At 52.4% G+C, this 25,277-nt stretch overlaps 1 protein-coding gene across 3 annotated transcripts; it reads left to right on the top strand.

Moving 5' to 3' along the window:
- The first annotated feature begins 1,308 nt into the window (after positions 1–1,308).
- CABP1 (calcium binding protein 1) lies at positions 1,309–24,058 on the top strand. 3 transcript variants are annotated; one of them, XM_058531577.1, is made up of 7 exons: positions 1,309–2,044; positions 14,925–15,104; positions 17,868–17,898; positions 18,141–18,284; positions 19,318–19,427; positions 19,662–19,809; positions 23,588–24,058. In XM_058531577.1, the coding sequence occupies exons 1-7, from the start codon at positions 1,397–1,399 to the stop codon at positions 23,611–23,613; spliced, it is 1,287 nt and encodes a 428-aa protein (XP_058387560.1). In that variant the 5' UTR covers positions 1,309–1,396; the 3' UTR covers positions 23,614–24,058. The 3 variants fall into 3 exon arrangements, with proteins under 3 accessions (XP_058387560.1, XP_058387561.1, XP_058387562.1); XM_058531579.1 differs by lacking the exon at positions 1,309–2,044 and adding an exon at positions 9,644–10,260; XM_058531578.1 differs by lacking the exon at positions 14,925–15,104 and having other exon boundaries at positions 1,310–2,044.
- Positions 24,059–25,277: the final 1,219 nt, after the last annotated feature.

Raw genomic sequence — 25,277 nt, forward strand, 5'->3', positions numbered from 1 at the left:
CACCCGCCTGCCTCAGGATTTGTGCTTGAGTGGCTTTGATATGGCAATTCAGTCCCTTAAAATAGGTGAGTTGGGGCACAATTTGCCACACTTCCCTTGTTCACTTTGGCCTCTGGGCAGTTGCTTTCCTCGCCCAGCCTGTGTTTCTTAATTCCTTGAATATGGCTAGGGAAAAGAAGCAGTGTAGAGAAGGGTGAACTCTTGGCATGAGTGATGTGTATCATATTGGCAATCTGTCCATCTATCCTTCTGTCGAGGCTAAGCGGTGACCAGACTTGCCCTGTTCTCATGCATGGATGGCATCAGGGCCAGAGACCAGAACAAGGAGAGCATGGGAAGTTCGCATGCCACCCGCCTGCAAATCTCAACTATCCCTTTACTGAGCAAGAGTGGCAGAGGGGGCCTCAGAAGGTGCAGAGGGAAGGGAACTAGCTTAAGTGCACGTGTGCCCTGTTCCAAGGTAAGCTAGGCCTTGTACGTGCATGGTGTCGTTTGATGGTACCAAGAAATTAGTTATGATTATTATCTGCATTTTACAGAAGAGGAAAACAAGGGTCAGAGAGGTTGATGACACTTGCCCAAGTTACCTAGATGGGAAGTGGCAGAGCTGGGATTTGAGATTCAAACCAGAACTGTGTGACTCCCTGGCTGCCTACCAAAAGCAGGAATTTCTCTAACATCTAGAAGGGCATGAAGATGAGACGGGTGACAAGAGCTTGAGGGGCAGCAAGTGGGTCCTACCTGAGACTTGATCATCACCAGGCCCTGCAAAGTCCAGATTATAGATGCCACTTGGCTTCTCTTCTGTTCTGAGAACTGAAAGGTCTGTGGCTGATTTACCAGGGTCATCTTGGTGCCACTCCATGGTTCTGGGAGTGGATGAAGCGCCCTATAGAGTGGAGCCTTTCCTTCCAGCAGTGTCCTTCCACGCCATTCTGGCTCTACGTTTGCACGTAGTGGTGTCATAGAGTGCCTTCATTCTCCTTGGGTCTCTAATTTACTGCACCTCTCTCGTCCTCATTTCCAAAGTTGTACTCCCTGGGGAGTGCACCCAGCCTGCATTTCTGGTGGTCCGGCGGTTCCAGGTCACTATGGGAGCCTCCTGCCGTGTTAGGGGCACTACCGGCGCTGCCAAGGTCTGGGCATCTTTGGGGCCCTTCGCCAAGCCCCTTCCCTTGCGCTCCCGGCTCCGCGCCGCAGCGCCCCCTCCGCCGCCAGAGGCCGCCCGGAAGCGGGGCTCCTCGAGCGCGGGGCGGGGCAAGGGGCGGGGCGCGGCGGTACCTGGGCCGCAGGGGAGTCGGGGGTGGGCTCTCCAGGGACAGCCGGCGGCCCCCCAGATTCGCACTGCCAGCCGCCGGGGAGCTCGGGGCTCCGGGCGTAGAGGCTGCGCTGTCACATGGGCGGCGGAGACGGGGCCACATTTAAGCGGCCGGGGGACGGCGCCCGCCTCCAGGGCGTCCTCGGGCTTGGCTCCCGCCGGGCGCCCCGCTCTCTGCCCGCCGGGGGCCCCGCGCCGCGCCGCACCGCGCCGCCCCCGCCGGGCCATGCGAGCGCGGGCCCCGCCGCGATGAGCTCGCACATCGCCAAAAGCGAGTCCAAGACGTCGCTGCTGAAGGCGGCGGCGGCAAGCGGGGGCAGCCGGGTTCCCCGCCACGGCCCTGCCCGGGAGCCAGTGCTGCCCAGCCGCCGGCTGCCCGGCACTTGCCCGGGCACGCCGCCCCCGTCCGGGGACCCGAGTTCGCGGAGGCCCCTGTGCCGGCCGGCGCCGCGAGAGGAGGGCGCGCGAGGGAGCCGGCGCGGGCTCCCCCAGGCGCACTGCAGGCCCCGGGAGGCGCTGCCGGCCGCGGCGTCCCGACCTTCGCCGCCGTCGCCGCTGCCGCCGGCCCGCGGGCGGGATGGGGAGGAACGGGGGCTGTCCCCGGCGCTCGGCCTCCGGGGCTCGCCGCGAGCCCCGGGTCGCGGGGACTCCGCTCCAGCCGCCGCGTCCGAGGCAGACCCGTTCCTCCACCAGCTGCGCCCCATACTCAGCTCCGCCTTCGGCCAGGTAAGGGCCGCGCCTCCCGCCCGCGCTCCCGGGAAGGGCGCTCGGGACCCTGCCGCGGCCGCGCGCTCACAGCCCTCCGCCTGCTGCCCGCGGCCCCCGGGGTCACGCTCCCCTAGTCCTCCCGCAGCCCGCGCCCTTGCCGGCGCTTCTCCTCCCCCGTGCCTGATTCAGCACCCTGTGCGCTGTCCACGCTCCCGGCCTCTTCTGGGCCAGTCGCCACCCTATAGCCTCCCTCCACCTGCCAGAATGGGCCAGCTCTGGAAGGAAGCGACCGCCACAAACGGCCCGGAGATTTGCACGGGTCAAGGAGGGGCGCTCCGAGCAGGTGGCGCCAAACCCACTCCTCTGGCCTCTGGCCAAGACCGCCAGTGAGCGACCCAAGACAGCAAGGAGTTTGGCATGTGGGGGTCAAAAGTGGCGACCTTAGGGCACACAGCCTTGCTTGGGGATGAAGGACCCTAGCCATTGCCTGTGGTGGCCCTTAAAACCTGGGAAAAGTTAAGAAAGCTAGAGGGAGGCTCAAAAATATGAGAAAAGAGAAGAAGTGTCTGGGTAGGCATGGAGGGGCTGTACAGATCCATGGCTCAAACTGGAACTCTGGGGTGTTTTAAGGATATTGTCACTCCAGGGATGCCATTAGGATGGCAGTTGGGCAATTGTTAAGTTGTAGGACGTGGAATAACACCCTAGCCTGAATTGGTGTGCATTCTAGGGTAAGAAAGGTCACTAAGGGGCCACCCGTGGCTCCTTTTGTTTCCTCTAGGCCTTTCTCTCAAGGATCCCAGGCAGCTGGGCATCTGCCCTTTAATCCAGGTTTAGAGTTTGGAGGTGTGCTGCTGGGGAGCCTGTGAACTCCTGAGCCAAGCCAGAATTTCCTCTAGTTCTGAGTCCTTAATTAAGTCAAACTCGTTGGCACAGAGTTGAGGCAGCTCTGCAGCAGCCGAGGAGGGGTGTAATGCGGAGCTCTGATCAGAGTGTTTGCGTGGTGTGTGGGGGGAGAGGGTGGCCTGAGCGTTTCTGTGCTGGGACGTAGCGTAAAGAAGCCGTTTCAAGCTCTGATCCTGCCATGCTGGATCCGAATTCCAAGGAGGCCGTGTGTGTTTTGCTTCAGATCTGCACATTCCTTTTCAAAATACTACTCGGCAGCGGCTGATGCTGGAGGAGGTCAGACATGAAGGCAGCTGCACATGGATTCGGGTTGCACAAGGCTGCTGTGGTGGTGTGAGAGGGCAGCAGTGTGTGGCTTTGTTCCTGCGGGGAGCCCTCATTAGCTGAGTTAGCTGGAAACAGTTCTCCAGAGTAGAGATTTGGATGCAGGGCTGTGCGAGTTAGTGCAGTGAGGTGTTGAGGGAGAAGTTCCCTGCAGGGGCTTGTGTATTAGTGAGGAAGTGTAGAGCGTGAGGGCAAGAGTGGTCTGTAGAGTGGGTCTGGGCTGCAAAAGGAATACTGTGTGGCTGAATCTGTAGCACTTACTCACCCATTTATCCAACATTTTTTGAGCGTCTACTTTGCCCAAGCATTTGCTGGAGACTAGGGAGACAACAGTGAACAAGATAGCCAGGGTTCTGGCTATTTTCGAGTTTACAATCTGGCAGTTTGGAAGGGAAGGTCATTGGCCCAGAATCACACACTTTCTGGTTATTTAGTTTACTGGTGATCTGACTTCATTCCTGGAAAAAGAGCCCTTTCTTTCCAGTCTTGCAGAATTTGTCTGCATGGCCCTTTGCGAGCTCAGAGCATGCCAGCTACCTGCTTTTTTCATCCTGCTTTCTCAGTCATTAAATGAAGACTATTCTCCAGCTCAGTGTTCTGGAATGTCACCAGGGTCACCTGAGTCAGGAAGAGCTGGAAGGTCCCATCAAATATTTACTACCTCCTTCTGGAAGCTCTTGCCTCTGAAGCTGCAGACATTTTTTTTTTTAAAGCTCAGCACATTCGGTTTGGGCTTCCTGCTGACAGCTGTAAGGCATCTGCTCAAACAACAGCAACAACAACAAAACCCGGCCTGGGACTTCTGTGTCAGAGTCTCCACTCTCCTGCAACAGAAGGGAATTAGTCTTTCCTTCCCTTCTCTTTGCTTTGAGAGTTCTGTCCTTAGAGACAAGGTCAGATGGAGAGAAGAGGAATAGGGTTCAGAATAGAGAAACTTTCAGATAAGATCTGCTTAGGGTAAAGTATAGCCCTGAGGAAGTATATGTTTCATGTCTTCCAAGTTCCATTTATTTACTTTAAGTGAATCACTTAACCTCATTAAGCCTCTGTTTCTTTATCTGCCAAACAGAAATAATCAGAGTACCTCAATGGGTTTTTGGGAGATTAAATGAGATGTGGAAATATGTACAGAGCTTGGCCCACTGTGTGGCCCAGAGCAAGGACTCCATCAATGTTAGTTATTATTATTGTTGTTGTTATTGTTGATTACCAAGGGCTGTGTCAGACCTTCTTCTTTCCATTTGTAATGGAGCCAGGGAGAACCAGGGTGCAAAGTGACACTGAAGGTACCAAGATAGACTCTTATGTTAGGGCAACAGGAATTAGGATTCCTCCAGTGACCTCACAGAGCATCCTTACTGCCTGCAGTGAGGTGGTGTGGTTTTGAGGCTAAGGCATGGAATGGTGGCTTGGGAGACAGTAGAGCTGCAGGTTTCAGTCCCAGCTCTGTCACTGCCTCTTGCTATGACTGTGGGCCTGTTATTTTCTCTCTTGGGTCTGGGTTTCTTCGTCCAGACATGAGGTTGACAAAAACTACCTTGCAGAGCTATTACGAGGGTTACACAAAGTTAAGGATGTCAAATGGCCTGGCTCAGAGTGGATGCTGGAAAAAGGTCGGCCTTCATTAATGTTGTTGTTATTATTAAGAGAGTAATTGTCTGAATGAAGGCCTGTCTAAGGTACTCTGAAAGCTGAGTCTGAGCTAGATGAGGAAGGCCATTAGAGGAAGGAGCTGAATGACAAGGGACCTTCCCCAGTACCCTCTTTGTGGCCAGCTAGGGACATGCCACCCAGCTGCCTAGAGAGATGTAGTATCAGAAATTAACTCAAAATAGGCATGACTTAGGGCAACTCGTGGCATTGGGTCTTGAAAAACTATTTTAAGAAAAGTCTTTCTGCTCCTTACCCTAAGTTCGGGAAGAAATGCCCCTTGGAGAGGAGGCAAATACGAATAAAACCTACAGCTCCGATCCATCCTTCCCCTTTTTCTGGCTGTAGAGACATCTCTTCTGATTTGAGTAGGCTGCCCGATGCCCAAACTGCTTTGCACATAACAAGACGGCAGTACAGACCGTCCCTGACTTATAATGGTTTTTGACTTAGGATTTTTCAACTTTACAATGGTGCAAAAGCAACATGCATTCAGTAGAATCCATACTTTGAGTTTTGAATTTTGATCTTTTCTCAGGTAGTGATATGCATAGTAGCATGATACTCTCTCGTGATGCTAGGCTTTGGCAGCGAGCGCAGCTCCCAGGCAGCCACGTGATCACGAGGGTAAACAGCCAGTACACTTACAACTATGCTGTACCCATACAACCATGCTGTTTTTCACTTTCAGTACAGTATTCAGTAAATTACATGAGACATTCAACACTCTATTATAAAATAAGCTTTGTGTTAGATGATTTTGCCCAACTGTAGCCAATTTAAGTGTTCTGAGCACATTTAAGGTGGGCTAGGCTAAGCTATGATGTTTGGTAGGTTAGGTGTATTAAATGCGTTTTCGACTTAACGGTATTTTCCTCTTACAGTGGATTTATCGGGATGTAACCCTATCATAAGTCGAGGAAGATCTGTATTTAATGAGTGAATAAATGAATGCCTGGTCTCTCCAGCCTCTGGACTTCAGAGGTTTCTTAGTTCCTATAGTTTAGATGGGGGACAGAGACCATGACGGTTTGGGTCCTAATGGATTCAGTTGCATGAGGGCTGTGTATCTTACTCTCTCGTGCTCGGCCAAGTCTCTCCCTACTGCTCTCTGAGAGGGCTGGGAGCCCCTATTGCCTTTCCTCTGGGGCCTGGGGAAGGGGAAAGAGAAGGTCCGTTTGTGGTTAACATCAGTCATAGGTGGTAGGAGTGGCTTGGCATGAGTTGTCAGTTCGTGAGCCTCCTCCAGGATGTCTGCATTTGCCCCTGGCTGTTTTGGGGAAGCCAAAAGGGTGAGTGAGACCTCAGTCTAGAGCCCACTAAACAGTTGACGAAGTCTCTTCTCATCATCTTATCTTCACAGCAACCTGTGAAGGTTGGCATTATCTTCCCCCATTTTAGAGATGAGGAAACAGGCTCGAGAGGGGGAAGTGCCTTGTCCAAAGGTCACATAGTAAGTAAATGACAGGACTGTGATGTGTCTGCATCTCTCCAAACAACCTGCCTGAGCCGTGCCACGCTGGCTGGGTGGGAGGTCACGTCAGTGTGTTTCCTATTTGTCAGAAGCATCCACAAAGCACCTCTCAGGTTACCATCCAGCTTTCCCGAGTGTCTTAGCACTGGGCTGCCATCCAAGTTCAAATGCTGGGGATAGAACTGGTCAGGGCCGAAGGCCAGCCTCTCTCCTAATCGGGAATAATGAGCAATGGGTTTACCCTTCTTATCTCTCTGATCCTATTATTCCATTCCAGAACTCAAAGTGTGGCTTCCGGAGGCCCAGGGGCTGCTGCCACAGTGAATAGGGATGGGGAGGTGGGGCTGGGCCATACGTTTTGCTCCTTAGAGAAGCCCCCACCATTCAGTCCTTTTAAACATTTTCTGCTGGGGCCGGCCTGGTGGTGTAGTGGTTAAGTTCACATGCTCGGCTTTGGCAGCCTGGGGTTTGCGGGTTCAGAACCGGAGCGCTGACCTTACCTCCCACTGATCAAGCCATGCTGTGGTGGTGTCCCATACGCAAAGCAGAGGAAGATTGGCACAGGTGTTAGCTCAGGGACCATCTTCCTCAAGCAAAAAAAAAAAAAAAGAAGAGGAAGATTGGCAGCGGATGCTAGCTCAGGGTCAATCTTCCTCACCAAAAAAAATAAATAAATAAGAATAAAATTTTCTGCTAAGGTCAAGCCATCTGCCCTCTCCAGATCACCAGTTACCCTCGTCACTCAGGACCACCACCACCTGACCTGCCCAGCCCATAATAGCTTAAGCAAGCTCTAGGTTTGAATCCCTTGCTGCCCTTAAGCCTCAAGCTGGTGTCAGCACCCTCCCTGCTAAAGAAGGATGGGATTTCTTCGAAGTGCGTGACTTTTCCATAGGGGCCTGGTTTTGCCGTCTCCTGTCTTCTGTTTCCAAGGAAGAGGCGTATCCCAAGGTCGACAAGCGGGTGCTGTGCTCTGAGCTGGCCTGCAGGGGGCGGGAGTCACCAGGTCTGACTGAGTGGGTGCCCTGCTGGGCGAACAGAGGCCACACCCAGCCCTTCAAGACCAATGCTGGGCAGGGGAAGGGGCACCTTCTAGGTGCCTGGCACTGCACCAAGCCCTTGCATGTATTATCTCATTAACTCCTTCCCCTAGAGGGAAGCATTATTAGAGTACCCATTTTATAAATAAATAAACTGAGGCCCAGAAAAGTGAACATGTCTTCAAGGTCACATAGTTGCTAGGCAGCAGGGAAGGATTTGAACCCAAGTCTGTCTGACTTTGCATTCCAAGCTCTTCACCTCTGTATCAGTGGTTCTCAATCCTGGCTTCAGGTTAGCGTTACCTGGAGTACTAACCAACACCGATGGCCAGAGCTCACCTCCATCTATTAAATCAGAATCTCGGGGGAAGCTCATCTGCAGCCAGCGTGGAGAACCTCTGCTCTCCACTGTGCTGCCTTTTCATGGATCCACCCATTAGGTTAATATGAGTTGGGTTTGTACCTGGAGCCTCCCCTCTGGGGTCCCCAGTGAGCCCTAGCTTTTCAGAAGAGTCCGCAGATAGTCAGTCTTCTAGATTTGGTCTACAAGTCTTTCCTGATCTCCCCAGACTAGCTCAGATCCCTCTGTCTCACATTCTCAGAGTTTTTATGTTTCTCCTTCGGAGCATTTACCCGAAACATTCTTGTGTTCATAGCTCTTTAATATCTCCTGCCCGCCTGCTGGAATGGAAGCTCCCTGAAAGCAGGGGCTGTGTTTTTCTCACTCCCCACAACGTTCCCAGAGCCAAGCACAGTGCCTGGCACATACGGACAAATTGGACAATGAAACTTCTTCCTTCCGTTTTAACAATTACTTATGGAGCACCAGTTATGTGCCATGCGCTTTCGCACATACGCTTTATAAGCAAGATAGTGGAAGCCTCGTTTTCCAGGCGAGGAAACTGAAGCTCTGGAAGCCCTGGAAGCTTCTGAGCAGTCAGAAGCCCGCAGAGCCAGGACTCAACCCCAGGCCTCCAGATGCTTCCCACTCATCTGAGTCCATCGCTCTTCCCCATGACCCTGACTCGACCTGTGGAAATGCTGCCTTCATGCTCTGGTTCCGAGGAACACGTCTTTGAAGAAGGCATTTATGTTGGCTGCTCATTCTTCCCATTCCAGCCCCCCGCCTCGTCTTCACCCCCTTTCCTGCCCTTTAGGCGTCAACACCCCCCCCCCACACCCCCCCCCCCCCCCCCCGCTCCCGCTCCTCCCTCTGTCCCCAGGGGCTGCCCCTCCTTCTCCATATCCCCCACGGGAGGGGCCCAAACAAGGCTGCTGAATAAGCTTCCTGGTTAAACCATTCCGCTGTCGTCAGCAGCCGCACAGTCGTCAAGAGCTATCCAGGGACCTCCTTCCCCAGCTCCCTGGGAGCGAGCCTGTGGCACCTTCTGGGCAGTGCCCTCACTCATCTTCCCTACCGAGAGTTCTGACCAGCCACCCAACACTGGACAAAAAGTCCCTGGGAGAGGAGCCTCTCTAGACTGAAAGTTCTTTCGGCGCCGAGTGTAAGGGTTGTTGCATCAGAGGCCAGGAGGAGTTTGGCTTCCCAGCCTATCTCTGGTGCCCCCTGCTGGGAGAAGCTGGGTGCAGGGAAACAGGGACATTTCTTCTCTTGGGTCGTCTGGCTCCAGCTGTAGGTCTTGAATGTGACATCTGAGGCTTGAGATGAATTCACATCAAAGCTGGAACCTGGGAGGACAAGGAAGAGCCAGTCACCTAAAAAATTCCAATCGTGGGACCTTGAAGACCACTTTGCAAAGGGCAGCCTCTCTGCTCTGTACCCCAAGGAAGCCGGTAAAAGATCCTTGCTCAGGATTAGGAGAGAAGGTTCGTAGCCCTCGCTCAGGCCCTCTGTGCCAGCACTGCCTCCATCATGCCCCCCTCAGGGCAGTCTCTTGGTTTTCCTTGGGTCAGAGAGACCTCGTACAGCCAAGGGAGCAGAAGGGGCTGCTCACTGCTGTTGGCTCAGCATGCTTCCGGCCCTGGAGGCTCATCCCATTTCAATGAGGAGGAAAGTGTGAAAAATGGAGCGTGATGGAGACATCACAAGATCTCCCAGGCCCTCAACTGGAGCCACCTGCTCTCACTCCAGCTGCGATTGCCAGGGGGCAATTAGGATTCAGGGCGATTGCCAGGGGGCAATTAGGATTCGCGCTTGCGCACGCGCTGCGTGTGTGTGTGTGTGTGTGTGTGTGTGTGTGTGTGTGTGTGTGTGTGTGAATGCATACAGAAGGCTGGGAGCTGGGAGGCACCCTGGCTTTGGGGGCCCAAACGAGCCTGCTTCCCCTTCTGGGTCTGCTGGCCTAATTCCCAGCTGCAGCTGCCAGTCTGGCCCCCCTCCACCCCCAGGCAATCTCCCTGCAGATTTGGCAGGGAGAAAGGAGGGGCCGAGGGAAGGGGAATGAACCAGAGAGAGGAGTCAGCTCTAATCTGATGGAGATGATCCGGCAGCCTTCTCCAGTTCGGCTGCCCTCTGCCATCAGCTCTCTGGGTGATCTTTTCTGTGCCCTGTACTCTCCCCTCCTGCCTTCATCTCCTTAAGAAAGTGCCCAGAAAGTTAAACCCACACATACAAACACACACACACAATCCACTAAAAAAAATTGAGAAAGCAAGAGCAGGCAGACGAGTAAGAGAGCACGCGCACAAGAGAGAGGGCTCAGATCGGTCCTGGAGGAAGAGCGGCACAGGCAGAGGGAGACTGGGGTTGGCGGTGACCTGGACTAAGATCTCTTAGCCCCCAGGAGCCTCCTTCATGGACCCGGGGATCCTGAGAGGGGCTGCCTCAGCTTAGGATGGGCAACTGTGTCAAGTCTCCACTGAGAAATCTCTCAAGGAAGGTATGTTTCTGGAGTTCCCAAGACCTGGGGTGGGGGTTGGGGCATCTTGCCATCTGTCCCAGAGGTTAGGCATGGACAGGGTGGGCATCTGAAGCTTGCAACCCTTCCCGGGGGTTCTGTCTAGAGCTGCTTCCCTGTTCTTACCTCTGGATTCCCTCCCATCACAGTTTTCTATGTCCCAGGCTCTAAGCTGAAGTTGGGACTTGAGCTGCGTGGGGGCCTGTGTCTGGGAGTTTGCACAAGATTTAGGAAAGAAACCACGTAGCTTCGGTGCTGTAAAATGGAAAGCGTGATCTTCAGGATGTGAGTGAACAGACCCCCTTGGAGCTGGCAGGATCAGAAGCGGGTTGAGCTGGGTTTTGACCCTGCTGTTGCTAAGGCTCCTTCCCAGCAGTAGGTCTGGGGGTTCATTCATCTCCTTCGAGGGTTTCTGACCCTCTCTGGTGGTCTCTAAGCCTTCAGATTTGTGGGTTTTGAAGTAGATCCCATTGCTACTGAAAGAAACCAAGCAGCGTATCCCCTTCTACACTCGAGAATTCTTGAGTCAGGTCAGAGAATCTCAGCTGGGACCAGACTGGTGCAGGGCCCAGGCTTGTTTCCACTGAGAAATAGGATATTGAGCAAAGGTGTCTGCATGTCGCTTTCTATAGGGGATTTATTGCTTATACACCAGGATAATATTCTTTTGCAAGAATTCCTTTTGGGAATCAAATAATTACCTCCAAAGCACCTTTCCTGCAAGTCTGGGCTTGCATCTTTAGGCTTTTGCTTCAAGTGGGCTCTGCGTGTACTTCTACCCCTCTGTACTCCAGCCATAGAAGAAACTCATAGATATTATTTAAAGGAAGAAAGAATGATAGGGATGTTTTCCTCTAATGCTTTCATTTTCCAGACGAGGAATTTGATTGCTACTTAGGTTAAGTGACTTACCCAAGGTCTCAGGTTAGCTAATGGTCCCTCTGTCCCCAACCCCATCCTACCTCCTCGATCAGTTTGACGGCCTCCCAATTTAGGACATTTCAGGCTTTTCTGCTTGTCGTCTTCCTCATTTAGCTAAGCCGCTCACATCAAATTCCTTTTAATCTTCGCTGTTCCTTGGATCCTTCCGAGGGTTGACTGTTTCTTCTGTGCACTCCCCCCCATCATCTGTCATCTCCTTAGGGGAGGCTTTTGCATCAGCGGTGGCCTCCACGCTGTTGCAGAGAAGCAGAAACTAATCTGAATTAGTCTAGAGGGCCACAGGGCAAAAGCCTTTCCCCTGGGTTCTGTCCAAAGCTTGAAAAGGTGAACTTAAGAACGAGAATGTCCTTTGGCCCCACCCTACGCATCTTCCACACAGCAAACTGCTTGAGAGTCTGACTTGTCGGGTCTCCTCTTTCCAGCCATGTGACCTTAAATAAGTTACTTGACCTCTCTGTGCCTCGGTTCCCTTGTCCATCGAGTGGAAGTACTAATAGCCACCTCCTAAGGTGATGGTGAGAACTAAGTAAAGTGCTATGCACAGTGCTTGGAATATAGTTTTCAGTAAATGTTAGCTAGTATTATTGTCATCAGAACCATCATTTTTCCACTCTGGGTTTTCTGAGGAAGGGCAGGGAGGAAAAAAGGAAAATAGGAGCGATTTTGAGTCCATGGAATAAGGTAAAAGATCATAAAACTTATTGCACTCGATTTCATATTTTTTATAGTTATAATAATTGCTTTTTCCTGAATACTTACAATGTATCTAACATCTGTTATCTCATTTGCTCTTTTCCACCAACTAGCTCTCTTGGCTATTTTATAGAGAAAGGAGCTAGACTTAGAGATAAGAGCTTTCCTAAGGTCACACAGCCGACTGGACGCAGAGCTGAGAGTTAAACTCTGGTCTGTGTGAATTTTATTTTTGTGTTTGCCTCTGTGAGAGGCTGCTTCTCTCCTTTTCCTGCTGTCATTAACGTTATGCATAGACTCCTGAATCTGACCTCACAGGTCATCTAGTGCAAATTCCCACTCACTGCAGAGAGCCCCTCTCCCACCTCACCAAATGCTCACTCATTCAGCATCTCCTTGAATATCCTCCGTGAGAGGGAGCTTTGACTTGCATACTCTTTGGCCAGCTCGCGTTGTTAGAAAGCTGTTAGGTCATGAGGTGTGCTGGCCCCTCCTGTTGCCATGCCACACTCAAGAGACATCCCCGTGGTGCCAGGAGACGTTGTCAGCCTGTGGGCCACTGCCCATTTGGCTTCCTAGGTGGCAGCTGGGGAACTGGTATTGGTGAGAGGCAGCTGCTTCAGGCTCTGAGCAGGGCAGGACCAGGCTGTCAGGTGCCATCACTGGCCAGGGAGGAACAGCAGCCTCCAGGGGCAACTTGGTGCCAGGCAGTATTATGATCAAGAGAGGCAGTGGAAACTCCCCAGCCACCATTGGTTCATTCTTCTTGGGAGCAAATTCTCCATCCTTCTCATTTCTTTCTTGATTGGCAAATATTCTCCCACTTCCTCTGCCGGCAGAACTAAACGCCTTCTGGCACCCAGCATCTCTTAAGTTGCATCATCTCATCACCGTCATCATCATCCTCTTTGTCATCGTCATTGTCATCACCATGGCAACTCATTTATTCAGCTCTTACCGTGCTGTAGGCACTATGCAATAGCTCATTTATTTCTCACAGAATACTTTGACTAGACATGCATATCCCCATTGTACAGAGAGGGAAAGTAGAGCACAGAGAAGTGAAGCGACCTCCCCAAGGTCACGTAGCAAGCAAGTGGCAGAGCCAGAATTCGTTCCCAAGACTGTTGGAGTCCAAAGCCAGTATACTAACACGCCTCTCAGAGTTCTGTGCCGCCCGCTGCCTCCTCCCTCCTGGGTTGTGCTCACTCTGAGCCAAATATGCAAGAGTCAGCCAGAAGCTAAAAGGCTGGTTCTCTACAAATGTCTCCTGAGATTGTTTCCTGGGGTTAAGCCACTGTCTCCTCCCAGGCTTCCTCCGAGCCGCTCTCCCAGTTGGGAAGATCTCTTTGGTTCTGTTCTTGCTCTAGCAGGTCCCAGAAGCCCGAGTGAGTGTGGCTGAGGCTCTGAACCTTTCTTTGGTCATCAATTCAGAATGGGCCCTTGGTCTGTCTGACACCCCTCAAGTTCTGAGGTTCCCTACGATGACCCTTATTGCACTCTGGACTTGGGCCTTGGACTGAGGTCCTTCACCTCAGGTCTGAGGTGCTGCTTCCCCTTTGAGGACCCAGACTGTTGCTCGTCCCTCTCTAGGCCTGGAAGAGGCTTAGGAAGTGGAAGGGAGTCTACTTGTAGCCCCACAGCGGGGGCTTTGGGGAGAAGAAGCATGAGAGGACAAGGTGAGAGGGGGCAGGGTGTTCTGCTTCTCAGCCTTGTAGGTCAGGTTGCCCCCTGGGTTTTATGGTCTCCTCCTGGGTGTGACCTTCTTGGAGCTGGAGGAGCCTGACAGGAAGAGGAGCAGCAGGATGGAAGGGTAGGGTGCAGCTCTGGGGTTCTCAGACAAAGGGAGCTGCTCTCTCTCTCCTTGGGAAGGTTTGGCTCCAAATCCCCACACTGAGGGGAGGCATCCGAGCTCAGGGCTGAAAGCGAAGTGCCCTAACCTGGATTCTGGGCGGGGAACGGGGGGGCTGGGCATCCTGAGGAGGCTGGGGTGGAATACAGTGTTGTGTCTGGATGCTGCTGTTGTCCTAAGGGGACGGTCTCTGGGCAGTGTTGACTTTTTATAGCTGCATGGGAACCGTCAGGGAGGAGGCTGGGTTGGCCAGGGCCTGGGAGCACAGCTATATTCGGTAAGCAGAGAGGGCCCCTGCCTCAGCCTTAGAGGTCAGCGGGCTGGGCCAGGCAGGGAGCCAGGGGAGGCGGAAGGGAGGAGAAGGAGAACTGCTGGTGGCAGAGAGGGTTTAGTCTTGAGGCCACACACTGGGTGGAATCCGACCCACAGACGTGCTTTGTTGGGACCACCTGGTGCTTTAAATCGGAAGGTCTGGCAACACTGGGCTGGAGTTAAGTAGTGCTGCCCCTCCAGAGGGGACACACAGCGTCCATTTTGCCCTGGGCCCCGCCTCTTACACCTGCTGCTTCATTTATGTTAGCTATGGCACCTGTGTCTGCAGCCTCCAGTCTGGCAGACTAGCTGAGCCCGCTCTCTGTGCTGCCAGCTCTGACTGTCCTCACTGCCTTCGAGTGGGGCCCCAGCGGGGGTGGAGTCAGAAGTCAGTTTGGGAGCTTAGCCCCAGGAGATTGCGCTGGGACACTGGGAGCATCTTGGGAAAGGACATTATTCCATTCGTCACTGAATGAACAGCCTCCCTCTGCCTGCTTCTCTGTCTGAGCTTCTGCATGCACACAAATGTGTGATTCTGTGCACATGTTTGTTTCGTGTGTGTATGTGTGTGTGTGTACATGCACATGTGCCACACAGCAGGTATCACACCCAGCTCTCCCTGGAGCATCCATTTCAGTTGAGGATCAGACTCCATCTGTTGGACCAATCTGATGCCTGCCCCCGTGCGTCCTGAGGGCTCTCTGAACCCTGCTGTTTGACTCTCAAGGGGCTTCTCTTGAGGAGAGTCCTTTCTAGGACCAGGAGCCAGGCTGGGGCCAGGAGGGCCCAGTTGGGCAGGGAGGTGACGCCCTGCCTCTCTTTTGTATTTGCTTGGTGCTGGCTGAAGATGCGCCAGGAGGAGAAGACCAGCTACACAGTGGTGCAGACGAGCGAGGAGGGGCTGGCGGCCAGTGGCGAGCTCCCTGGACCGCTCCTGATGCTGGCCCAGAACTGCGCCGTCATGCACAACCTGCTGGGCCCTGCCTGCATTTTCCTCCGCAAGGGCTTCGCTGAGAACAGGCAGCCTGTACGTAAGTTGGCCCCAGTGGAGCCACACTCGACTTGGCTTCACAGGGCATGAGGAGGTGCTGGGAAGAGGGGCTCTGTACACAGCAGCCCGTGTCTCCAGCAGATACACCTCAAACCCTCAACTTGTGAATCTGACCCCCAAAGTTTCCCACTCTTGGCTGCAAAGCATGGTGAGTCCACATCCACCAGCAAGAAATAATAATAGCAGCTAACATTGTTTTGGGGTTTTTTTGAGCACTTACTATGTGCCAGGCACTGTGCTAAGTGCTCTGGTGCATTGCCTCATTTAAGCCTCAGAGCAATTCCAAGAGGTGGGTACTATTATCATCCCTATTTTACAGATGAGAAACTGAGTTGGAGAGGTGACATGCTCAAGGTAACAGCTAATGGGTGATAGAGGTAGGATTCAAATGCGGGACCTCCAACTCAAAGGCCTCCTGTGCTCTGAACAACAGTACTGAATACACAGCACTGTCTAGTAGAACTTTCTATGATGATGGAAACATTCTGCAATCTATGCTGTACAGTACCGTAGCCACTAGCCATATGTGGCTACTAAGCACTTGAAATGTGGCTAGTGCAACTGAGGAAATAAATTATTAATTTTATTTAATTCTAATTCAAATGTAAATAGCCACTTGAGGCTACTGTATTGGACAGCCTCCTACAGGTATCTGCACAGTCACAGGGAGGAGGGTATTAATGATGATGAGACAGATACAAACAATTGCAGGTTCCATTTACTGAAGGCCACATGCTAACCACTCTACATATCTTGTCTCATGGAATGCTCACAAAGGCCCTGGAAGGTGGGTACTGGTATTAACCCATTTTACAGATGAGGAGACTGTGGCTCACAGAGTGAAGTGACCTGCCCAAGGTCCCACAGCTAGGAAGCAGATCTGGGTTTTGCACTCGAGTCTGTGTGACTCTAGAGGCCAAGTTCTTCCCCCTGACCACATAAGTTGGGGAGAAAGGAGTGTGCGTGTGCTCCATTCCCACCTGAACCCCCGGAGCAGGTGCTCATGATTTCTCATGGTTGCCCCACATTGGTGGGCATCCCGGCTGTACTACACTTACCCCTGCCACCCTGCACTGGGGAGTGTGTGATTCAGGGGCCAGCCACCAGGACTCAGCGGGACGCGCTCCAGCCACAGGCTCACTGCGAAGGGATACCTGGCTTTCCTGCTCCCTGCCTCCGCTATACGAGAAGTATGGAGGGGGCTGCAGTGGGTCAGCAGCACCCCATTCCTCTGCAGTCCTGCAGAGCTGGGGCCTGGAGAAGTGAGAGGCTGCTTGTGGCCTGAAGTATGGGAAAGGACTTAAGTCTAGTAACTTGTCCTAGCAAGTGTACTCTGCGTGTGTACACGCATTTACTCGCTCACTTCACTTACTGGAGTACAGGACATTGCAGAAAACGCATTTTTGGTCACCGGGATCCAAGTCTGACTAGGAACGAGAGTCACAACCCTTGCACTGTGCACTGTTGCCGGCTTTGTAAGTGCAAGTCCATACAGTCATCTCACAGAAACACACACACCCTCAGTGAATCTGGCCCTCAGCTAGAGATGGACCTGCAGGGCCCGGTGGCTTGCAGCCAGCTCATTCCAAGCCCGCATACACTCAACACTGTCCTGCCCCAGAAAGCCACTTCAGAGCGCCGGGTCCTGTGCACCTGGTTGTCCTACAAGATATTGCTCAGCAGCCCCTTTCTAGAAGATTCTCAGATTTTCCAGAGCCAGGGTCCCTTGCCCTGGGGCCAGTTTAGAATGGGTGGGCAGCAGCTGTCTCTACCGCCCTGGCCCTGTGGGCTAGAACAGCCTGTGTGCACAGCTGAGATGCCTCACGCTCACTGTGGCATGCCCGCGTGTCTGTGTTCATAATAGGTGTGCCCACACCTGGTGTGTGCTGCTTCAGGGCGGGCACACTCTGCCCCATGTTTTCCTTGCCTAAAGGCAGAGAGCTGTACCATGTGGAAGGATGAGCCCTGTGGACCAGTTTTGGAGCCAGCTAAGCAGGTCCAGCTGGGCAGCCATTTCTCCTGGGCAGGCCTGGGGCGACTGGCGCCTCACCAGCTGGTGCCTGCCCCCTGCTTCCTCCAGCCTGCTCTTTGGAGACTTCTCTGCCATCTGCTCTGATGCCTAGAGCCAGGGTCTCCTTGACTCCCCAAGGAGACCTGGGCACTGCTGGAGGCCGGAGACATGTTCTTTGGACCCTGGCAGCAGCCAGCAGCACTGGCGGCCCCCAGGGTCCTGTGCTGTCCCGTGACAGGGCAAGGTGTAGGATGGGGGTCAAATTGGAGAAGGTGGGGCAGTGCCCAGGAAGCAGGGCGCAGCCCTCATCCAGCCTCCACACCCGCCGCTCCTCCTCTCCTTCCTCTCGGCCACCTGTCTAGTCGCCGCTTTCTCTCCCCTCCCATTGCCTTACAGGCCTTCTCTCTGTCGTGACCTCCCGCTGACCCTGTTTTATTTACAGGTTTTTGACTCTGGACCAGCTCTGTTCCCCAACACATTCTTGTGTCTGGAATAAGGGGCTGGGGGCACAGAGGTTCTGTGCCCCTGCTGGAGGGGGCTCTTGGGTCTCTGGGCATCTCCCATGCCTCTGGGAGATATGGGGCTGCACATTTCCCCTCAAGGACATGGTCCAGGCACACCTCTGCTGCAGCCCCGTGCCTGCTGCCACTTGGATGGCCCCCAGCTTGGGCATTTTGTGACTTCCAGGCCCCTCGCAGCTGCTAATAGGACACATTCTTTTGTTTCAGGACAGATCACTGCGGCCAGAGGAGATTGAAGGTAAGACCTGCCCCTTCGGGGTAAAGGTTTCTCAGCCATCCGGGAAGGGAGGTTGATGGGAAGAGAGGCAGAGACACCTTGGCCTCCTGGGGACAGGCGTGGAGCATCCTCTGTGGAGCCTGGTGTCAGAGGAGTGCGCAGTCCTGGGCAGCTCCAGGGTCTGGCTCTCCAAGCTGGTGGGCCCTCGGGCTGCCTTTGCGGGTCCCACTCCCCACCATGCCCACCTTTGTTCTCCTCCCCAGAGCTCCGAGAGGCGTTCCGAGAGTTTGACAAGGACAAGGACGGCTACATCAACTGCCGGGACCTGGGCAACTGCATGCGCACCATGGGCTACATGCCCACCGAGATGGAGCTCATTGAGCTCTCCCAGCAGATCAACATGAACCGTGAGTCCTCCCGTGGGCCTCCTCCTTCCCTTCACCCCCTTTCCCTGCAGTCCTCTGCAGTCAGACAGGCCTGGGTTCAAGTTCTGGGCCCACCTCCTTCCAGCTCTAACCTGGGGCGCACCACTTACCCTCTCTGAGCCTCAGTTTCCTCACCTGTAAAATGTGGGGTGTACTAGGGGGAGTGGTGCATAGGAAGCCAATTAGGGAATATCTGTACCAGCCCAATACCTGGCACCCAGCAAGAGTTGAACAGAGGGATGCTCTTATTATTCTGTTTTTCTCTGTCTTAGTTTGGCTTCTCCCAGAAGCAGACCCTGAGACAAGGATTTGAAGTAGTTTATTTGGTAGGTGAAGGGAAGTGTTGGTCGGGAGTAGGGAAGGGAGACAGCAAAGAGAAGGAGCCAACAGAGGGTGCACTGTCAGCCAGCTTCCACTGTGAGTGACTGGAGTCTGCTTCTGCTGGGGAGCTCAGGGAGTGAGTGTTGCATGCCCACCTCAGAGTTATCCTCCAGCCCTCCCCTCTCCGGCTGGGTCTTTATCCCCCAATCTCCTGTCAGTCCCTGGCTGAAAGCTGTTATGAGCAGGCCGCAGGTGGGGGTCAGTCCTCCAGCACTTCTGTCTACTGAGAGGATCAGTTGGAAGTTGAGCTTCCATCTGCACAATAAGGGTAAGGCTTGGGGCATATAGGCCGGACGCCCATAACTTCTGCTTCTCTCTCTGCCTTTCTGCATGTGTCTCCATCTCTCTGTCTCTGAAATTCTTTGCCTGTCTCTGTGACCTAGTGTTTCTTTCTCCTGTCCATATCTACCTCTATTCACTTCTTGACTTGCTCCCTTAGTCAACCCCTGGCCACTCCTCTGGCCCTTCTTTGATAAACTACCTGTCCAAGGTCACCTCTGCCATTATTTGGCCTTTGGTTAAACCTTGGACCTGGTGCTGGGCAGATCAGGGAGGAGTTGGTGGTGCCCTCGGTTGCCTAATTGGAGATGGGGAATGGTTAGACGGATGATGTAGCCCTTTTCTCTGTCCCCAGTGGGTGGCCATGTGGATTTTGATGACTTTGTGGAGCTAATGGGACCTAAACTCCTGGCGGAGACGGCAGATATGATTGGAGTAAAGGAACTGCGAGATGCTTTCCGAGAGGTAAGTGATGGGCAGTGGACAAGTAGGGTAGGGGAGAGGTTGTAATCCCAACCCCATGATGGCTACTTGAAAAGAAACCTGAATCTGGATCCCAGACCAGGGGAAGGAGCTTGGACAGAGAAGAGTCTCTGAGGCAGAGGGGACCGTGACTCTGGAGAAGGGGCTCAACCTTAGGATGTGCTTCTAACAGTCTCTGTGTTGTAGCTACCTCTCCCTCCTTCCTGCCCTCTCCAGTTTGACACCAATGGTGATGGGGAGATAAGCACCAGTGAGTTGCGAGAGGCCATGAGGAAACTCCTGGGTCATCAGGTGGGACACCGAGACATAGAGGAAATTATCCGAGATGTGGACCTCAATGGAGATGGACGAGTGGACTTTGAAGGTAGGTGGGGCTTGAAAGTGGGAGAGAAACCAAAGCAGTAGTGGCCATCCATGGAGCCTTCCAACTGGGTATCGATCATGCAACCATCAATTCACTTCAACTTCCATCCCCCTACCATTCCATCCTCCTACCCCTCCATCCATGCACCCCTCTAATTCACCTCCCATCCCTACACCTATCCATCCATCCATACATTCGTCCATCCATCCATCTACCCACCTGTCCATCTTTCCATATCTGTCTCTCCATCTATCCATCCGTCCATCTCTTCAGCCATCCAGGTGCCTATTTATCCCTTCATCTATCTCTAAGCAATCACTCATACAACCATTTATCCATGCACTTATCTGTCCATCCATGTATCTATTCATTCTTCTATACATTCACCCATGCCTCCATCTACCCATGTACATCTCTCCATCTATACTTCTGTACTTTTGTTCATACATTCACGTATCTCTATCCATCTGCCTGTACTTCTACCCATACTTCCATTGACCTGTCCATCTGTCTGTACAGTCATTTCCCCACCTATCTCCATCTACTCATCCATCCATCCATCCCTGTGTCCATCTGCCCCCATCCATCTCTATCCATCTATCTGTCCGCCTACTCCTGCCTCCAACCATGGTTTCCTGGATACCACATTCCTCAACCTAACACTCAAGCCCCCTAAGATCTGACCACAGCTCACCTCCCTAGCTGCAGCTCCTACCATTCCTCATGCACACCCTACTTTAAAGCCATGCCAAAATACGTATGGTCCATGAACCTGCTAGGCTCTCGTTGGAATACACTGTTCTTTTTGTCAGGATGCCTTTTATTCTGTTCTTCACTTGGGCTAAATTCTATTCATCCTTCAAGACCCAGCAGTGGGACCGCTTCTCCAGCACTTTTCCCTGGTTCTCAGATTGCACTTCCTCTTTTCTGGGCTTTCACAGCACCTCAGGCTCACCCTCATTCTTCACACTGTCCCCTAACTGCTAGTTACAGTTGTCTCTCCACTTACTCTGAACTTTTTGGGAACAGGTACCCCATTTTCTTTATCTTCACATTTCCCACATAACTCAGTACCTGGCACATAGCCAATGCTCAGTATAAGTTTTTAAAAATGAATCAGTAATAAGCATAATGTTATTGTTTATTGTACACTTATTATGTACCAGTCACTGTACTGAGTACCTTTACATATATTATCTCATTTAATTCTCACAATGACTCTGTGGACTGCACTGTCATTACCTCATGTTACAGATGAGGAAACTGAGGCTCAGAGAAGTAATATAACTTGCTCAAGATTGCCTAACTATTAAGAGGCAGAGCTGGGTCATAAACCCTGGCCTGAGATTTCAACCACTATATAATACTATGCATGATACCATTCTAGGCACTATGGGATGTAGGGGGAAAAAATACAGTACAACATCGACTATGCACTCCAAGAATTTGCATTCTGAGCAGAAAGACAAATAAACATGTGCCAGACTGTGAGTGTGTCCAGAACACAAAGATTGGGAGGCCTTTTCTGGGGAGAAGTTGGCCTTCAAGGGAGAGAAGAGTGTGGATAGACTGAGAGAAGACTCTGCTACCACCAGAACTGAAAATCCCAGGTCATCCTGTGTCCAGGTAGTGCCCCCAACAGACGACAACCCTTCCCTGAAAGCCCAGCATCCCCCATTCATTCTACCAGCATGTATTATACACCTACTGTGTGCTGAGACCTGATCCCCACCTTGAGGAGCCCAAGACCAGCAAGGAAAACAGAAGGCAACAGTATAGTCCATTCTCTTTTGAGAAAAGAACAGTGGGCTGTGGTCCATAGGGGGCCCCTGTGCCAAGCTGCAGGGGGGATTAGGAAAGGCTTCCTGGAGGAGGCTATAAATACATAGAGCCCTAAGAGATGAGTAGGAGCTACCAGGTGAAAAAGAAGGAAGCAGTATTTACCCAAAGGAGCTGAAAACTTATGCCCACACACAAATCTGCACACGGATGTTTGTAGCAGCTTTATTTATAATTGCCTAAACTTGGAAGCAACCAAGATGTCCTTCAGTAGGAGAATGGATAGATAAACTGTGGTCCATCCAGACAATGGAATATTACTCAGGGCTAAAAAGAAATGAGCTATCAAGCCATGAAAAGACATGGAGGAAACTCTAATGCATATTAATAAGTGAAGGAAGCCAATCTGAAAAGGCTACATACTATATGATTGCAACTACATGACATTCTGGAAAAGGGAAAGCTATGAAGACAGTTAAAAGATCAGTGGTTGCCTGGAGTTGTAGGGGGAGGGAGGGCTGAATAGGCGGAGCACAGAGGATTTTTAGGGCAGTGAAACTACTCCTTATGATACTATAATGGTGGATACACGTCATTGTATTTTTATCCAAACCCATAGAACGTACAACACCAAGAGTGAACCCTAACGTAAACTATGGACTCTGGGTGATGATGTGTCAATGTAGGTTCATAAATTGTAACAAATGTACCACCCTGGTGGGGAAGGTTGATGGTGGGGAAGGCTGTTGGGGTGGGGGGGCAGGGGGTACAGTCATGTGTTGCTTAACGATGGGGATACATTGTGAGAAATGTGTCGCTAGGCGATTTTGTCATTATACAAACATCATACAGTGTACTTACACAAACCTAGATGGTATGGCCTACCACACATAGCTAATGGTGCTAATTATAGTTATACGGTACTAGGCTATATGGTACTAATCTTATGGGACCACCGTCATATATGCAGTCCATTGTTGACTGAAATGTTGTTATGCGGCACATGACTGTATGTGGGAAATCTCTGTACTTTCTGGTCAATTTTGCTGTGAACCCAAAACTTCCCTAAAAAATAAAATCTAGTTTGAAAAAAAAGAAGGCAAAGGGGACAAGTTGCAGGAAAACTGAGAGGTGAGAGAGAGAGCACCAGTTTCCCCTGGGGCACTAAAGAGGAGATCTGTTTAGTTGGAAAATAGACATTGGGGTGAGAGTGAGAGATGAGGCTGAAGATGTCAGCTGAGGCCAGAACAGGGGGGGCCTTGAGGTCGTGTCGGGATGTTGGACATTATCCAGTGGGGAGCCGTGGGAGGTTTAAGAGGGGTCAGATATGCACATTAGAAAGCTTGCTAGAGGGCTGGCCCCATGGCTTGGCGGTTAAGTGCGCGCGCTCCGCTGCTGGCGGCCCAGGTTCGGATCCCGGGCGCGCACCGACGCACCACTTCTCCGGCCATGCTGGGGCCGTGTCCCATATGCAGCAACTAGAAGGATGTGCAGCTATGACATGCAACTATCTACTGGGGCTTTGGGGGGAAAAAATAAATAAATAAAATCTTTAAAAAAAAAAAAAAAAAGAAAGCTTGCTAGGGGTCGGCTCCGTGGCGTAGTGGTTAAGGCATGCGCTCTGCTGCTGGCAACCTGGGTTCGGATCCCAGGCACACACTGCTTGCCACGCCATGCTGTGCTGGTGTCCCATATAAAGTGGCAGAAGATAAGCACGGATGTTAGACCAGGGCCAATCTTCCTCAGCAAAAAGAGGAGGATTGGCATGGATGTTAGCTCAGGGCTGATCTTCCTCACAAAAAAAAAAAAAAAAGAAGAAGCTTGCTAGCTGCTGTGTAGAAGATGGACTGGAAGGGGCCGAATGGATGTGGGGGACCAGCAGGGAGTCAGGGCAGTGACAATGGAGAAGGGAACACAGATCTGAGGGAGATTGGGAGGCAGCATCCTGAGCTGAGCCCTGACTGCTGCGTTCTCCCCACCCTCTCCCTTACCCTCCCAGAGTTTGTCCGGATGATGTCTCGCTGAGGCCGCAAGGGCCCCTCGCTGAGCCCCGCGAGGACTGCCAAGCTCCCACAGGTGGGGAGAAGAGGAGCCGGAGCACGCCGCACCCCACCGTAGCCGCCGAGAGCCCAGGATGTACTGGCGGATGGGGCCTGCCTGCACCCCGGGGAGGTGCCCACCCCGGACCCCCACCCCTCCGCACTGTGAAAGACTCACAACTCCTGCAACTGGAAAGGGGGGGCGCCCGCCGACGAGGAGGCCACAGTGCCAAGCCGGCAGAGGTCATGCCAGGCGCCAAGTGCCATGTACCCAGTCGCTGCTGGCTGGGTGGGCCAGGGAGCCCGCCAGAAGACCCCACACAGCATGTCTGCCCTGGGTCAGAGCCTCTTGCCATCCTCCTTAGCTCTGTGCCTGTCCCAGCTCGCCTCAGCCCTGTTATCTCAGAACCAATAAAAATATTTCCAAGAGAAAGGCAGCAGTGGGGGTGGTCTTTGCTTCTTGGGCCTGGTTAGATGACACACTTCCTGAGTACCAACTGCATGCCCAGAACTGAACATCCTGCATTCAACATGCATTTACTGAGTACGGTTAGGCACCCAGACACTTCGACTCTTATCTCAGATGCCAGAACCTGGGGTATGTAGTGATTTGGCTGGGTATACAGCTGCCCCAAACAAAATCAGGTTCTATAAGAAAAGGAGACTGGATACAGTCTGGATATCGTCTAGCATGGTCTGCCCCACTTCCTGTCTTCCTGGAGCTTCCCATACTTCTGGGGGAAGCAGACAGGAAGTAATCACATTGATATATGATTACAAACTGTGATAGTACTATTCAGGAAAGGTGCAGGGGCCTATGGAAGGGGACACTAAGAAGCCCTGGCCTAGTCGGGGGAGGTCAGGGGGCCCTTCCTGAGGAAGTGATGACAAGGTTTCTTGCCCTAGAGGAAATCCCAGTGTATGTGAGGAGAGAGATGTAGAAACAGCTGCCATCCTCTCTGCTGAGTGGGAAGCGGGAGAGTAGAACAGTTAGACCCTGGGTTTACTTGCTGTGTGACTTTGGGCCAGTCACGTCCCCTCTCTGAACCTCAGTTTCCTCATATGTAATGTGGGGATAGTAAAGGATCGTCAAGTCCACAGTAAGTGCTCTCGGCACCGCATTGCACACCTCCAGGGGCCACTATCCACATAACTGCAGTGGAATTGTGCCATGTGGCGATATTAAACAATGATTATAATCATTGTAATTAATTTCAATAAGTGAAGGGTTGAAGGAGTCCAAAGAAGTTTATGGATAGAAATTGTCCAGAATCTTTGACAGCCGTGGGGTGTAATCAGACAAGTGAGTGGGACGGACCGTGTACTCCAAGCCAGTGGTTCTCAAACTTTAGCCTGCATAAGAATCATCTGGAAGATCTGTTAAGTCACAGATCTGAGCCCCACCTCAGGGATTCTGATTCAGTGTTTGGGGTGGGGTCCATGAATTTGCATCTCTAACAATCTCCCAGGGGATGCTGATGCCTGCCATTCCCAGGACCACAATTTGAATAACACTGCTGTAAATCCCAGACACCTGGAGGACAGGTGTGCTTCCAGGCAGCTGGGGGAGGCTGCGGGTTCAAGGCTGGAACTGGGAGGTGGGTGGAGAATTCCTCCCCCACTATGTTGCAGCAGAGGGAGACCTGGCGG

Source organism: Diceros bicornis, chromosome 35 (genome assembly GCF_020826845.1).
Source record: "Diceros bicornis minor isolate mBicDic1 chromosome 35, mDicBic1.mat.cur, whole genome shotgun sequence".
Classification (NCBI taxonomy): Eukaryota; Metazoa; Chordata; class Mammalia; order Perissodactyla; family Rhinocerotidae; genus Diceros; species Diceros bicornis.

Excerpts from the sequence above, each read along its gene's own strand:
- CABP1 (XM_058531577.1), top strand. The coding sequence starts at position 1,397 with ATGGGCGGCGGAGACGGGGCCACATTTAAGCGGCCGGGGGACGGCGCC. Across the intron at positions 17,899-18,140 it reads GCGGCCAGAGGAGATTGAAG|AGCTCCGAGAGGCGTTCCGA; the intron begins GTAAGACCTGCC and ends TCTCCTCCCCAG. Across the intron at positions 18,285-19,317 it reads CCAGCAGATCAACATGAACC|TGGGTGGCCATGTGGATTTT; the intron begins GTGAGTCCTCCC and ends CTCTGTCCCCAG.